This window comes from Lagenorhynchus albirostris, chromosome 12 (genome assembly GCF_949774975.1).
Source record: "Lagenorhynchus albirostris chromosome 12, mLagAlb1.1, whole genome shotgun sequence".
NCBI lineage: Eukaryota > Metazoa > Chordata > Mammalia > Artiodactyla > Delphinidae > Lagenorhynchus > Lagenorhynchus albirostris.
The window spans coordinates 42531870-42547638 of record NC_083106.1 but is presented as its reverse complement, the minus strand read 5'-3'; the positions used below and the strand labels follow the sequence as shown (position 1 = coordinate 42547638).

At 38.2% G+C, this 15769-nt stretch overlaps 1 protein-coding gene across 2 annotated transcripts in view; it reads right to left on the bottom strand.

The window, feature by feature from the left end:
* ROS1 (ROS proto-oncogene 1, receptor tyrosine kinase) overlaps nucleotides 1-15769 on the bottom strand; it is a 112255-nt gene that overhangs the window by 66860 nt on the left and 29626 nt on the right. For both annotated transcript variants that reach the window (XM_060168411.1, XM_060168410.1), the window contains exons 9-18: nucleotides 15243-15319; nucleotides 13643-13765; nucleotides 13293-13477; nucleotides 12449-12546; nucleotides 9923-10419; nucleotides 8332-8544; nucleotides 7475-7585; nucleotides 6144-6322; nucleotides 3773-3964; nucleotides 279-379 (exon numbers count right to left, since the gene is read on the bottom strand). In XM_060168411.1, coding sequence (XP_060024394.1) covers nucleotides 279-379; nucleotides 3773-3964; nucleotides 6144-6322; nucleotides 7475-7585; nucleotides 8332-8544; nucleotides 9923-10419; nucleotides 12449-12546; nucleotides 13293-13477; nucleotides 13643-13765; nucleotides 15243-15319 — 1776 coding nt within the window. The remainder of the gene's footprint in view (nucleotides 1-278; nucleotides 380-3772; nucleotides 3965-6143; nucleotides 6323-7474; nucleotides 7586-8331; nucleotides 8545-9922; nucleotides 10420-12448; nucleotides 12547-13292; nucleotides 13478-13642; nucleotides 13766-15242; nucleotides 15320-15769) is intronic.

The window sequence follows — 15769 nt, the reverse complement described above, 5'->3', positions numbered from 1 at the left end:
AGCAGAAAAACCCATCCACCCATTTCCTGGGCTCTTGAGGGGCATTCTCCTCAGTGCCTCTACTGGACTCTCTTTACATCCTATCACAGTATTCACCATATCCTACGGTAATTAGTTATTTAAAAACTTACCTTTCCTTACAAGCACAATGCCTGCAACACAGTGGAAAATTAGTAAATGTTTATTGGAAGAATAAATGAATTCTCATGCACTATCATTTATAACTGAGGAGCAAGTTGTTCTCTTATTCTCAACCAATTGCCTTCAATCTTACTTACCTCTGACCCCGAAGAACAGCTGTGTACAGGTGAATACACTGACTGTCTTGAACCAACCAATACAGGAGCCCATCACTAAGGTCTAAAGTTAGAGCAATTACCTAAATAGAAAATATGGAAAGAAAACAAATCAAATACATGTTTAAGGATACCTTTGTGATTATGTCACACTTAAGCTACAGATTTCTCTTTAACATCCTCTTTGGAATAATAAACTCAGTGATTTTTGCCTTTCACTGAATATAAATATTATATGAGTATGTCTATTACTACATAATTTTGATATAAGCACTGGTTTCCTAAAAATCCCCAAATGGCAAGAAGTATTCACTTCTATATACTTATCTCTAGTGGTTCTCAAAGTTTGATTCTTGGACCAGCAACATCAGCATCATCTGGGAATTTGTTACAAATACAAATTTTCAACCACACTCCAGGTCCTACTGAATGAGGGACTTTGAGCCACTGTGTAAAGCCTTGTCTAAAGCTAGCCATAACTTTGGACTCTTCAGCCACATAAGCCAGTGAATTTGATCGTTGTTTAAATCAGTTGTTCTCAATTGCTACACATTAGAATTACCTGTGGAATTCTTTAAACATCTCAATTCCCAGTCTGCATCCTGTTAAATTTTGATCTCTGGAGATGGTATCCAGTCTCCAGTATGTCTTCATATTCCCCAGGTAATTCCAATGTGTCCCCAAGTTTGAGAACCAGTGGTTCAAACCATTTAAAATTATATCTCCTGTTAATTACAACCAAAAAATCCTGATATTTTTCTAAAATATAACACAAACAGGGTTTTTATGTGATATAATTGGATAGAGTCATGTATATATAAAGTCCTATTTCCAGCTGACATCTTACAACTACTTCTTATTACTCTTTCTTTGTCTTCTTTTTACAATCTATGTCTTAATTTTACATCCAGTTGGCTACGTGAGGCTTGAGGGAAGACTGTTTCTCCTATGAAATAAGGTGCATGAGATAGAAGTTACAATCCAAAGGATCTTTTTTGCTTTCTTTGGCTTTATAGGTATTTTTCAGATGAGTTGAGATTGCTAGGAGTCTGACCTCAGAATAGCAGAGTCTTTCTATAGCAGACCTAGAGGCTGAGAGGTATCAGATAGGATTAAAGTTGATGACTGTATCTTTAGCAAGATACAACAGCATATAAACAAAAAGATGAGCCAGTGGAAAATGTAAAAAGAATACAATAAAGTATCCAACAACTAAAAATACTTGCTGGCAGGTTACCCAAGGCTTGCTACAAAGAAATAATCTCAAGACCCATGGCTACAAGAACCTTCAGTAGTCATGTAAATCACAGCCTTCAATCTTCAAGAAAACTCAACCTACTCCTTTCCCAAAAGGTAGAAAACTATTCTAGCAATTCCTAGCCTTTCAGGAGTTGAATTATGTCCTTTCTTCAGGCTAAAAGAGATTTATTGATAATTTTTCCAGTTAAAGTGAAACCAAGTTAATATTGTTCGGTTATCTATAATGAGATGCACTAGAGTTTTCCAAATTACAGATTAACTCTACTTTATCTCTTAAAAAAGAGTTTCTACAACTCCCTTTGCTGGAATACAACAAACTGTTCAAGCTATAAGTGAAATTCAGGTATTGGATCATTACCCCGTTCCTTTACACCAGCCATTTGGGCCCATATTTAAGCAGTGTCAGAGGCTGTTCCATAAATCTTTGGTAACCATTGTTATGTCTAGTAACTCCCATACGTAGGAAATAATCCCTTTGATCTAAACAAAAACCTTAAAGTTTAATCCTCTGGTAAAATGTACTATATACTATGAGCCTGACACATCAGATGTGGCAAAAAGTATCTTTTCACTTTAAAAGAATTTCTCATTTCATTCTCCCTTTTCATCGCACAAATGAGTCTTTCTATAAATGATTGGCTAACTATTTTATTACACCGTTGATTGCAAAGTATCTTATATTCCGTGATAAATCTGTGAGTAACACAGAAAGGAATGACAGTGAGATGGAGCGCTTTGCTCAGTGCAAAACATATTACCTTCAAAACACCTACTAGCATTAATGGAGGCAGATGAATAAAACTAGCCACGGAACCAGAACACAGATTTGCACAAGTAGGAACAACATTAGCCAGCCTGTGAGAGTATCTGGAGTGGATTTTAAAGAAAAGTGTATTTCCCCAAACATGCTGAGAAATCTAATGATTCACTCATTTACAGAAAAGTCCCCAGGGCCACTCCCGAGCTATCCTGAGTGGAAAAAGCTCAAACGACAAGATCAGGACAGCAGGGAGATTACTGACAAAGTCTCGGGGATGAATAGGAAGTTACTCCTGATATACTGTTACCTTTAATATGCTTTTACACAGAAAAAGGTTTTCCCCTAACATTTTTTATGGAGACATAAAACATGTACTCAAGTGCCTCTAAAATAGAATTAAGGGATTATTTCATTATTTGACAGGAATAATTAATCTCTGGATATGGTGTGTAAATTTCTATTTCTTTTAAATATCTGTGTTATAATCTGTAGATGCCAATCTTAGGAATTATAACTGATACATCCTATGGAATTGAGGATCAGTGACTCAACAATTTGTTTGTTTGTTTATAAATGACCTGATACATCTGTATTATCTCTACTGACAACAAAAAAGGCTTTAAAAAAAATAAGAAAATTTTAAGAAATATCCTAGATAGAAATAGTATAAATGATATATTTCTTCTTCATGCTTTTCTGTAATTCCTAAATTTTCTACAGTAGACATATATTATTACGATGATCAGAGAAAACAAAATTCAGAAATTTAGATGGGTTGCTAGAGGGTAGCTAAACAGGATCAAGAAAAATAGGTATTGCTTCTAGAAGTTGAGGAAGTAAAAATATCATTTGTTTTAGAACCATTTCTATATCAGGGTATTTTTTCGATTGAGTTACAGAATACAAGCTTAACCTCTGTTGAGTGGTTACCATGTGCCTGGAACTATTCTCACTACTTCCCATGAATTATCTCATTTAATCTTCACAACAACCCTAAGAGGTAGGACAGTTGTTAATATTCCCATTTTTCAGATAATGAAACAGACCCAGAGAAGTCAACTGTCCTAGGATTTACACAGTTTTTAGAGCAGTCAGTACCAGAAATTGATTGAAAATAATAAAACACCTAATCATCGCCCAAGAAGAAGCTCTAAAATATCCAAAGAATTCCTAAAGACTATGAAAACAGACGGAAATTAAAATGCTCGTAAAGTGTGAGTCCATTCAAGATAAAGCAAACTATAAAAATCTCCACGTTATATTCTAATTTATTTAATCACTTATGACAATCAATAAGACTTAGAGAAAGTCTGGTTATACCAAGATCTTACCATAACAGTATTTCTTTTCAGATTCCACCTGAACAACTCACAATAAGCAGAAACAGTATTATCATAACTATAAAACAGCATTATTTAGTACTATTAAATGATCAGATCTTAGTTTTCATTTTCACCTTTTTCCCAGAAAACCAAGGCTGTGCCTGCAGTATAAGGGAACTCTCCCCATTTAGCCTGGTACTTTCAACTGAATACAGTGTGGTCCAATAGAGATATCCGGCAGCTGAGTCCACCACCATGTCATTCACCAACGACTTCACGTGAGTCACAATGTCTGTGTGTCCTGTCGACAGAGACTGCCTTTGTATCTACAAAACATAGTCATGTCAGTTAGTGATTTTCACATGGCATCATGATTTCTGAATAGTTTATTGCAATTGTTAGTAAATTACTGCATTCATACATTCATTTGTTCAACCACAAGTAGTCATTGGCACTCTGTGCTAGGCAGTGTGCCTAGCCTTGGAAACGTAACAGTTAGAAGTTATAAGAAAGTTAGAGGTTATAAGGAAGCTTACTCCTTTTCATACCTCTAAAGAGAAAGGAGATACATTTATTTTGAGTTAAAATACTTGCCCTTCCTAATCATACGTCCAATCAACACATAAAAATGTATTTGATTAGGCTCCCAAAGAAGATGTATACTCCTGATAAATGGTGATGTCTCTCTCCTTGCTCCTGTCAGTATATCTCCATAATATTAATTACTATCATTATTGAGTACCTATTGTGTGCCAGGCACTGTACTTCTTTATTTCAATCTTTAAAATATTAGCTCTTTTAGCCCTCACATTAAGCCTGTAAATGATTTCTATTTCCTACTTTTTCACAAGTAAACTGGGTTCAAAGAAGTTAAGTAATTTTTCAAGGAGTGGAACTGTTTTATAAGAGACAGAGCAAATACTTGAAACCAATTTTTATCCCACTCTTCCACTTCCTCCTTCAAAACTATTTTCAAACTAACCCATTTTGGGGAGCATTCTCTGATTAACCCCAGTCAGCTCCATTCTGCCTACAGGCCATTGGCACTTATGAATTCAGACTATACCATATTGCTTTGCTTCTAAATACATTGTTTTGTATGCTGCTTCTATTAATTCATGAATTTTGTTTGTTTGTTTGTTTGCTTGTTTGTTTGGCTGCGTTGGGTCTTCATTGCTGCCCGTGGGCTTTCTCTAGCTGCGGCTAGTGGGGGCCACTCTTTGTTGCAGTGCGCGGGCCTCTCATCAAGGTGGCTTCTTTTGTTGCGGAGCACGGGATCTAGGGTGCACGGGCTTCAGTAGTTGTGGCACACGGGCTCAGTTGCTCCGCGGCATGTGGGATCCTCCCAGACCAGGTCTTGAACCCGTGTCCCCTGCATTGGCAGGGGGATTCTTAACCACTGCGCCACCAGGGAAGCCCCATGAATGTATTTTTATGTCATGAAAAGAGCAGGGGCAAGTAGTGATGGTTGCACAACACTGAACATACTAAAAACCACTGCATTTTATACAATCAAAGGGTGAATTTTATGGTACATGAATTATATCTCAACAAAGCTGATATATTTTTTCAACAGAGCAGAGGCATGTCGTCTATTTTCTTCATATTCTCTACTATGCCTATTCTCAAGACTCTAAACATATTGGTAACAGATAATGAGTAAATAAATGAATGGACACGTGCCTTCCTGATTAGAAAACGATTTCCGTACCATATTTCTTGATCTGTTAGACCAGTGTTCTCATCAGCAACCATCTTATATTTCAGTGTGCACAAGGCACGGGATGTCTTCATCTTGCCCCCAAATCCACTCTCCACCCTCTCCACCCTCCTCTGTGCCCCCTGAGCCTGCTATCAATGGACTACATCAACCTAGCTCTGTTGTTCTCTGGCTTCCAGAGAGTTTCAGCCAATGGAAGCACTGGCAGAAGATCAGATGCCAGAAGAAAAGAGGGATAGGGGTACATAGGTACCCCCGTATCACTCCTTGCTAGACCATACATTTTGACAGTGGCTGGCTTTCATGTCAGCAACTCTCCTAAAGCTACAGCCCTCACCATTCTTTCCCTTCTTTCCCTTGCCCTTTGTGCCTGGTGGCAGTAATATCCTCCCACACTTGCTTGCCCAGGGCATGCTTCACCATCCTTTGTTCATTTTCCTTAGCCCTGTAGATACCTTTGAAAATAGTCTCCTCACTTAGTTTCTTTTAATCATGCCTTTGGAGTGTGCCATCTTCCCTAGGACACTGACCCACTGGTGAACATTTTAATATATTTATTTTAAGATATCATTGAAAATATGACTAATACACCACATAGTGATATAAAATTTCCTTTATACCTAAATACGTTTTAATTAAAAGGTGAGTAGGCTTAGAGACAAATACTAAGTAAATAGTAGCAGAGGTGGTACACAAGTATGAAAAAAATTGTGAAAATTACATTCCAGTCACTGAAATGGGTGGGCATTGTTCGAGAGCATCCAGAATGCCAGGCTTCTACTTACCATGTACGTCTTTCCAGCCCAGTAGAGAAAGTGACCCAGCCACTCAAAAGCTAACGCCCCTGCTCCTGCAATGTTGGGTATGTGATAATTCTCTGAGATGTCCGTCCCACTCAGCAGCCACACGTAGACATCACCTTTCATGTCGCTGTAGTAGAGGCTGTTGTTATACCAATCCATGTCTCAAAACAAAGTGAATTGGTAGCAGTTATTTTTTCATACATGCCAGCATAAACATGGCGAGTCAACAAATCATACATGCACCTCAACATAACATTAAAGCATATACTAACATAGATACTCACTAGAACTTCAAGGATCTGTCAAGAATTTTATCCCAAAATCTTAACCCCTGGAACTAGAGAGAGGAACTAATAGTCATTGAGTGTCTCCTCTTTGCCAAACATTGTCTTGGGCACTTTTACCTATTTCACTCAACTCTTAAAACAAAGCTATGAAGTAGAAATCATCCCCATTTTTTTTTTCTTTTTTTTTTTTTTTGGCTGTGCTGTGAGGCTTGCGAGATCTCAGTTCCTCAACCAGGGATTAAAGCCGGGCCATGGCAAAAAAGCCATGAAAGCCCAGACCCCTAACTGTTAAGCCACCAGGGAACTCCCCATCCGCATTTTTGACATGGAGAATGGAAGACTCCGTGAAATTATCTATTCTGCCCGAGGTCTCACAGATGAAAAGAGGAGGAGACCAGATTCAAGACAACTTCAAAGCATCGTTCTTTCTATTAGTACCACACTGCCTCCTAAGTCCAACTCATTTTGGTCAGAAATGCTGTGGTACTTTTAATAGCCAAACAAAGAGATCTAATAATTAGATAATTATAGAAGATGCCATTAAATAATAAATAAATAATAATAAATTATAGAAGATGCCATTGAAGTAAGATACCATTACTTAATCTTCTTTGTCATGAAATTCTTTCTTATACTTGATTTAGAACTTCACATAGCTGTTCTGTGTTCCAGTCTTACAGCAAACTCATAATAAATTACTTAACTATAGCTGTCTTCATGGAACAAGTTAGGCTGTTACTGTGAGACAACATTGAGAAATTAAAATACATGAGAAGTATATCAGAGCCTTCCTGAAATGGGCATAAATCATTAAATAACTACATTTTGTGGAGTAATAAATGGCCCTCCTCCTTGAGAACAGACATTTTCTTAATAGTGTCACTGGCAGTATAGTTCAGTCAATATTTTTTCCTTTCATTATTGACCTAATACTAAAATACGCAATCCTTTTGATTGGTTGAATATCTCAGGAAGTCTTACAAGTAGAAACCTGCCATCCAAGTGTACAGGGGACTCGGTGTTTACCTGATACATTTCCCATATCAGAGGATAGGAATTCTCCCGGGCCAAAGCTATTTAATGGTTTACTCCAAAGCCCATCTTCTTTCACAGCCATGATAAATGGTGGCTCTGCAGCTGTTTGGTTTAAAAAAAAAAAATTGAAAGAAATATCACAGAAAACACACTTTTTTTAGGTACACATTTATACGTTAGATTTCCTTCATAAAGTCAATGAGCATTTTGAAAAATACTCTGGAATAATATGAGTAATTGTATCTGCTTAAAAGAATTATCTATCATATTAAACATACTTTCTGATTTTTGTGTAAATAGTTGTAATTGAATGTGAAGAGAAATGTGTAGTGATGTTGCCTCTATAGCAATGTCATGGTTATGGCAGAATTTTTTTTTTTTTTTTTTTGCTTTAGCTATTGGTGGCCATGGTCCTATTCAGAGCACCCAGAATCGATTGCGATAACAACAGTAGTATAAATGGGTCAGTTATCTTTCCATTTTTTTTCAACCAAGAGGATAGAATTCAACATAATTCACAGCCCCTCAGCTTCTCTCGCCAAGACCTTCAGAGTTCAAGGAGTGCTACTGCTTAATAAACCATGAGAAAGGAGAAAACCATGAAGAAGAAGAGAATTATATTGTTTGTTAAAAAATATCTTGGACAGTTTAAAATAGCAGGTTAGAAACATAAATGTCACACAATGCTTTATTTGCTTTCCTAATCTCAGATAATAAACACATCCTCAAGGGGTCAACGCACTCTCATTCTAATTTTTTTTACCACATTGAAGGTGAGAAATTTTAAAGGACATAGGGATAAAGGCTTTTTGTCAGAATCACTCCCTAAATCAAGACTATTTTCTCACCTGGTACCAGGGTAGTTCCCACTGAGGGCTCTGACCAAGGGCCTGGCCCCTTGGGAGAACTTGCTCTCACAAAAACCTTGTATTTCGTAGCACTCTGAAGGTCGTGTACGTTAAGGATGGTCCCACTTATATTAGAGAACACGTGAGTGGTTTCGGGAAAGTCTTGGGTTGATACTTTCACCTCGTAAGTCCAGTTCTGCCAGGCGGAAGGGCCTAATTGGAAGAGTTAAACAATATTACTGATGAGGATGACATCAGCAAGGGCAAACAAAGGCCTGTCAGTAAATTTATCTACAGCTTCACCTTGAGTGAAAGGATAATTGGGCCTGTTACCCCGTAATCACCAGGGTTAACTTGGTGACATGACTAGGACAGTGGTCATCCCACCCACTCATTTTGTTCCATCAAAGGAGACATCATGCCCAGCAAATCAGAGGCCACTGTTCCCCTGTCAGTGCTGTATGCTTGGCTGCATGGAACTGTCGGAGGGGTTTTCTATACAAGCTCCTAAGAAACAAATGCTTAATGATGAATCTCTAATATAATTTCCAGTGTTGGTAGAGCATCTCCCTTCTAGAAGCCCAAACAATACAAAAGAATTTTTTTTTGCTAATTCATTTTCAGCCATCTTTGACATATACAGCAAACAGGCGTAATTAACTTAGTCTTAAAGTAAAAAATAGCCAATGTTTGCTAGATACTCTAGGGGACCAGGGGTTGACAAACGGCAGCCCACAGGCCAAATCTGGCCCACTGCCTGTTTTTGTAAATAAAATTGTACTGGAACACAGCCACAGCTACATATTTACATTTTATCTATGGCTGTTTACATACCACAAGGACAGAGTTGAGTAGCTATGCCAGAAGCCATATGACCCACAAAGCTGAAAATATTTCCTTATCTAGTCCTTCCTTTATAGAAAAAAGCTGCCAGCAGCTGTGCTAGACACTGTTCTAAGTGTTCTACCTGTGCATCTTAATTTGGTCTGTATGACAATCCCATAGAAGTATATAATTAATGTTTTTATTCCAGTAGTGAAAACATGCATGAAGTGGTTAAGTAACTTGCCCAGGTCATTTTGCTAAAAAAGGGCAAGACCAGCCTTTGAATCCATGCAGGCTGGCTCCAGAGCCCACCTGCATACCCACCACACATGCTGCCTCTCCAGAGATGAAAATTCAAGTCCAGAGAGTTTTAGGCTCAAATTCATGCAAGATCTCCCTGGATACATAATCTCAACCCAAATCTCCATCCCCCTGGCTAATGCGTTCCCTCAGACTGGAATGTTAGTGCCTGACTCCAAGGAGACACTCAATAAATGCTCCACCCATTCTGTTGGGACATATATGATGAAATATAGAGATTCTCTTAATGCAAAACTGATAAATGTAGAACAAACGTATAAACACGTGTGTGTGTGTGTGTGTGTGTGTGTGTGTGAAAGAGAGAGAGAGAGCACTAAGTAGTGCTTTGAGTTGATGACTAAATAATCACATATGGGCTCTCAAAGTTGAGTCGCCATGTCAAGCCATTCAAGCTTTCCTCTCCTTGCAGCAAGACCAGTCTCCAGACTGGGGACAGGGCACTCACTGGCTCCAGTGGCGAGCACAGGGGGCTTCCACTGAACCAGGGCCTGGTGTGAGCCGAACAGCACTGAGAGCTGCTGTGGGCAGCCCGGCAGCGGGTGTGGCTGGGTGTACAAGCCAAAGATGACCAAGTTGCCAAACCCAAATTCTTCTATGTGACTCAGGTCACATCCCACGATGAACTCATTAAAAGACAGAGAATCCTGTTGGAAAACAGCCTTGCCATCTGTGACCAGGAAGTCGTTGTTTTCACAAGCAAAGCTCTTCACATCAGTAAAGGGGACATGAGGTAGGACAAGGTGGGACGTGGAGCCATCCAGAAAGGTTGACATGAAGACTTGGGCGGTGTCATTGAAGTAAATGATTCGCTTGGACTGTGGCTTGATTGCAAAGTCCTTTAATGTGCCACTCTGCACAATACGCACAACTTCCGAGCCCCGACCAGAAGCCACAGGGAGATCGACTCTATAAATTCCGTCTCTCAGAAGATAAAAGAGATACCTGACACAGGAGCAAAAGAAGCCTGGTGTGATTCAGTGCAAGGGTGAAGGAGCAACAATGCCTCAGCACATTGTTTTACCCTGTTGGGCAATTAGAACCAGACATCTCCAGAGTGGATAAGTACAGGGTTTCCCAAGGTGCAAAGTAGTAAAGGTATTTATTAAAGATATGCTCTAGTCATTTAAGAAAAAGAGAAGAAAGGTGAGGAGAGCTGGGTGTGGGGGGAGGAGGACGGAGGTGAGAGAGAGAAGCAGCAGGGATGGGGGAGAGGAAAGAGTTTTATAATACGTACAAACTCAGTGAGTGAATAATTCAGTGGTGCAAGATAACAGCATAATGGTAACCTTTTTTAATCAGAAGAATAAACTATTTCATCTGCCTGAAATTCTTCAGGAATACTACATAAAAAGGGTTGCTAAAAGTTTTGATTTTTACAGAAACTCTATCATTGTATAGGGAGATGATCAGAAGACAGGCCCTGGAGCAAGAAGTCAAATACTGATTCCAGCGCAAAACAGCTGATGGTCGTGGGCGGTCGATAAATCAACTTGTGCTTTGCTTTCCTATCTATGAAATTGGGATAATAAAAGTACTACCCCATACGGCTGAACAAGAATTAAATGAATTATTGGAAGTAATGCACTTAGAAGCACATATTAAGTGCCTGATAACTATTATTGAATAATTATTATTATAATTTCTAGGCATATTTCAAAATCTAAGCACAAATCAGTTTTATCCTAATGGAAGAAAGAGCGACCAAAGACCTCTTTGAGATGTATTTTGAGCGACTGATTTAGTGAGTGAAGTTCATTATCCTCAGAATGAGTCATTTCGTGTAACTGCCAGCAACAAAGTTCATTTCATAGGATCTTAGACTTTTACAAATGAGGAAAATAAGATCCAAAGAGTCCAAAGGACTTGTCCTACATCACAGGGTTTTAAAAGAAAAAAAGAAAAAAATCCTGTAATTCAGTAATTCACTCAAGCTTAAAACATTAAAATAAATATCTGGTAAATTATGAAAGAATATGAATAGAAAATCTTGATTTTAAATCAATAATGAGTAAGAAAGTCAATTCGTGAAAGATAAAAAGTGCTATGGGCTATATTTTTTTTCATTCAAAATGAAAACAACTTTATCCCTACAAGAAAGAAAAATGTTTAGTCTTACAAACGTTGGCCTTGCTTATTGGCTACTAACCTGTAATTATTATCTGATTATATTTAAGAAATAATAACCCCCAAATAACTTCCTATGTTTTCATCCTTCACATGTGAGCATGTGGAGATCATGTAATACATTCACAGTGAATAACTCATTTCATCCTCAAAATACCCCAACCGAGTATCATTGTCTTCCCTGAATGGAAGGATAAAGCAAAGGTCATAGACACGAAGTTACTTTCTTGAAGTCCTACTACAATTTGGCATCACAACTGAGCTAAAATGTGTCCATTTCATTTGTGGCAGGGGGAAGCATAGTGATTTGTAATAGCAAACTTTAACTTGTTATTAGCTATCAATTTCAGTTTCCTAAAGTGGATGGTAGCAGTGTCCTTTCTAAACCAGCCTCCTGATAGATGTGAGAACCAGACCAGAAAAATGAACAGGTGCTGAATTGCTCAGCAAGAGAAAATGGTGCAGTGAAAAGAGGAAAGAGAGGCAGGAAGGGCTTCTCATGGGGAGCATCGAGGGGGAATAAGACCCTGAGTCATGCATAAAATAGTGACATACCCAAGACGAGAACCCAGGCCCCGGAGTCCCAGACAAGAAGTCTTTCCCATAAGCCCATATTTTACTGTGAAGGAGAAAGGAAAAACTACTTACCTAGAGAAGTTGTGGATCAAGTTTGAATGAAATTTCCTCTTGGCTCTATAAGAATGAAAAAAACTTTGCCTGGATTTAATTAAATGTGAAATCAGATACATAGATGGGCTCATCTGGTACTAGGATGTTATTAGCAAGCAAGTTTCCCCAAGATTCTTGCCAAAGGAAGAGAATTCACATTTGCAAGGCTAACACTCACCCATTGTATGAATCAGCCACAATTTTTTGAGGTGCAATAATTGAGGGAGGAGTAACTTCCTCAATGTTTGAGCAGTTTTCTAAATCACAGACACATACCTAGAGAAGAGTACATCAGTAGCATTAGTGTCTATTCAGTTTGACCAACACGTATTTCTTGAGCAACTGTTCTGTATTTAGAATTTCACTAGTCACAGAGGACTTTTAGAAAACATAAAAAAGTTCTTAAAAGACAGTGTCATATCCTATATCCTAATGAGTTTATATCCTCTTGGTATCCATGAAATACGAGTACATATTTTCCTGGCTTACAGAGGCACTCAACTATTTTTATTAATATTTAAGCTGTTTCCAAGCTTAGGGGCTTCCAGCCGTAGTGATTGTGACCAGCCTGTCCCTTTAAAAGAAGGAAACTTGAAACACAGCAAACTGTGTCTTCTCAAAGGTTTGGTAATACAATATTTTCAGAGACCTACTAAAGTTATCCATGGTTATTATACAATTTACAATGCTCGCAGCTGATTTTGATTATGATTGGCAGTTTTATCTAGTGATAATTCAGGTACCACCACTGTCTTATGGAAGATGAATTATCATTAGTATAAACTCATAGCTCTGAAAAATCACAATAAAGATGATTTAATGGTAGGTCAGGACTAGTACTAGGTAAAGTCTAGATCCTGCTATAGGCTAGATCTATGGTTCATTGCTAACCCAGTGTCTAAAACATAGTAAACACTCAGTGACTAATTATTGAATGAAAGAATTATGTTTATTTGTAAATATACCAAGATATGCATTAGAGTATCAATATCAAGTTGTTTACTTTAAATTCTCAGACTAACCAGTTGAGCCATGATGAAGTACATTCTCTGATAAAGCCAGTCTATGGAGATGGAAGAAATTAATCCTGAACCACTGTAAAAAATTCTCAGGTCAGACACATCAGACATGTTGGCAGCTCCCTTCACCCATATGAGAGTTCCTTCAGAGAAATAAACAACTTGCTGGTGGACATTAACTGATATTCCTGGAAGAGCCATGCAAATACATGTGTGTTATTAGGTAACAACCAGACAAAACACTTCCATGAAAGAGAATTTATTTCTTTAATCCTTAATAAAGGGATTAAAACTGAAGTCAACCTGGATCTTTCTTTTCACACTAAGGAAACATTTTTCTCTATTACACTGACCTGTGATATTATGGTGTGTAGCACCCGGCTGAAGGCAATGTGCTTCCTCTACTAAATGTTTTAAAGATCTCTTTCGTAGAGAAGTTTTCCTGGATAAAAAGAGCCACTGCTCCTCTTCTTGAACTAAAACAACAACACCGTTTCTAGACAGACAGACCAATCATATGCACATTGACACAAAAAAGATCAATACCACCCTTCAAAACAAGGGGACTAGCACGTGAAAGAGGCTGGTCAGATTTTCTCTGAAGGCACTGGGGTATTTCAACGGTAGTACAAATCACATTCTGTGATTGGGATGAGAAGTAGTGTCAGTCAAGTAGGATTTCTGGGTATGTGCCCCTAAATGCCCTCAAAATAACATCCCATGCGGGATCACTGTTCTCAACAGCCTTGCCCAAATAGGAGCTCGGCTTATTTTCCTCCACCATAGGAATCTGACTGCTTGGTGGAGATGGTCCAGCCCAGGCTGGAGCAGGTTTTTGCATAACACACACATATGGACAAACTTTGGTTGTCTCTGTTTTGTCTTTAATTATCTCCCTTTGAGGCAGGAGAAAGGTCTGTAGTAATGAAATGTGAGGACTACAGAACCCTGACATCCTGTTCAACTGGAGACTGATGGAGTGTGTGTTGATGAACACTTTTAGTGTAATTAATAAATGTTGTGCAATAATCACGGTAACAACAACCTTAAGCCTGCTCTATATTTAACTCGCCCTTTGGATGCTTCTTGCATAACAAAAATACCTCTCCTTTCCTAGAGTGTAGTAACAGCCCCAAAAAATAAACTAAAGGCTGGTGATAGATGACATTCACTCCCCACTGGCATAGGCGTGTGCAGCTTAGAGGATGGGGCAGTCAAGTCAGCAAATGGGGCTCCCATGAAAACGGAGAGCAGACTCCTAGAATTCTGAATCTTTGTGTGTTATTCCAGTCTTTTAACTCACTTCCCCAAAATATTTCCAGTGCTTCTTAGAGAGCATTTTCTTTTATCATTTTGCTCACGTGGGCATCATGCAGAAAGTATTCAATCTCTCAAGGCAATTGTTAAAATGCCGAAGTAAAAAAAAAAAAAAAAAAAAATGGTACTTGCAAAATAATAACAGAAGCCAATTTGGTAGACTGAATATTCAGAATGGTAAAATGTAACTTATTAAGTTTAGATATATTTAAAAACCTTAAGGAAACTGGAAGAAAAAGATATCTGATCTGTGTTAAATGATAATACATAATGTAAGGTGGAGGTTAGGGCAGAAACAATATATGTATCCCCTAAGTGTGTAAATGAGAGTCATAATCACTAGTGACTTTAACTGAAACCAGGGGTTTGCTTGAAGCCATTTTTTTAATCCCTGATTTTTTTTTTAATTTTTAAATTCCGACGTGGAAACTTTAGATCAAACAACTTACTCCTATTTGTCAAATACTGGGACTCATTTAAAATTGAAAACTTATCAAGTATTCAGAAGACAGTGTCCATTTGGGCAGAACAGTAGGGTCTTGGGGAGCACCAGATGACCCAGGACCTCTAAGATCTGAACCCACCCTTGCCACCCCCTCAGTTCCGTGTAACAGGAGGCGCATCCCCAGTCTCTACCTGCTGGGGATGAAGTGGTAATACTAGATTCTGCTTCCGGCCCCTCACCAACTTCATTTACTGCTGCAACAGAAAACCTATTCCAAAAACGATTTGGAGAGATGTATTTTACATGGCATGGTGTGAACATGAGATAAAAATAGAAGGAGCAATAACATTTCTATTTAAAGGACGATGTGGCAATGCATGTATCTAGTTACTTGGTGCCACTGCTTAGCACTAAAATGACCATCAATCACATCCTTGTTTGCATTCCCCATAGAATAGTTCAGGGTCACAGAGGTCAAAAACTGAACTCTGCTATCTGCATGACCCCCATTCATGCCCTAATTTAAAGAGGTCTTAGTAAATGCTGGAAAAGCTAACAATAATAAAATAATCCCCTTAACAGTTAATACAAAAATACCATTAACAGAATTTTACCTCCTTACTTTTTTCATGTTGGATTAAATGAAGAAATGATATTTATGGTGCTTATAATGTCTTTTTTAGCCCATATTTATAAGCCCATATTTATTAGCCCACAT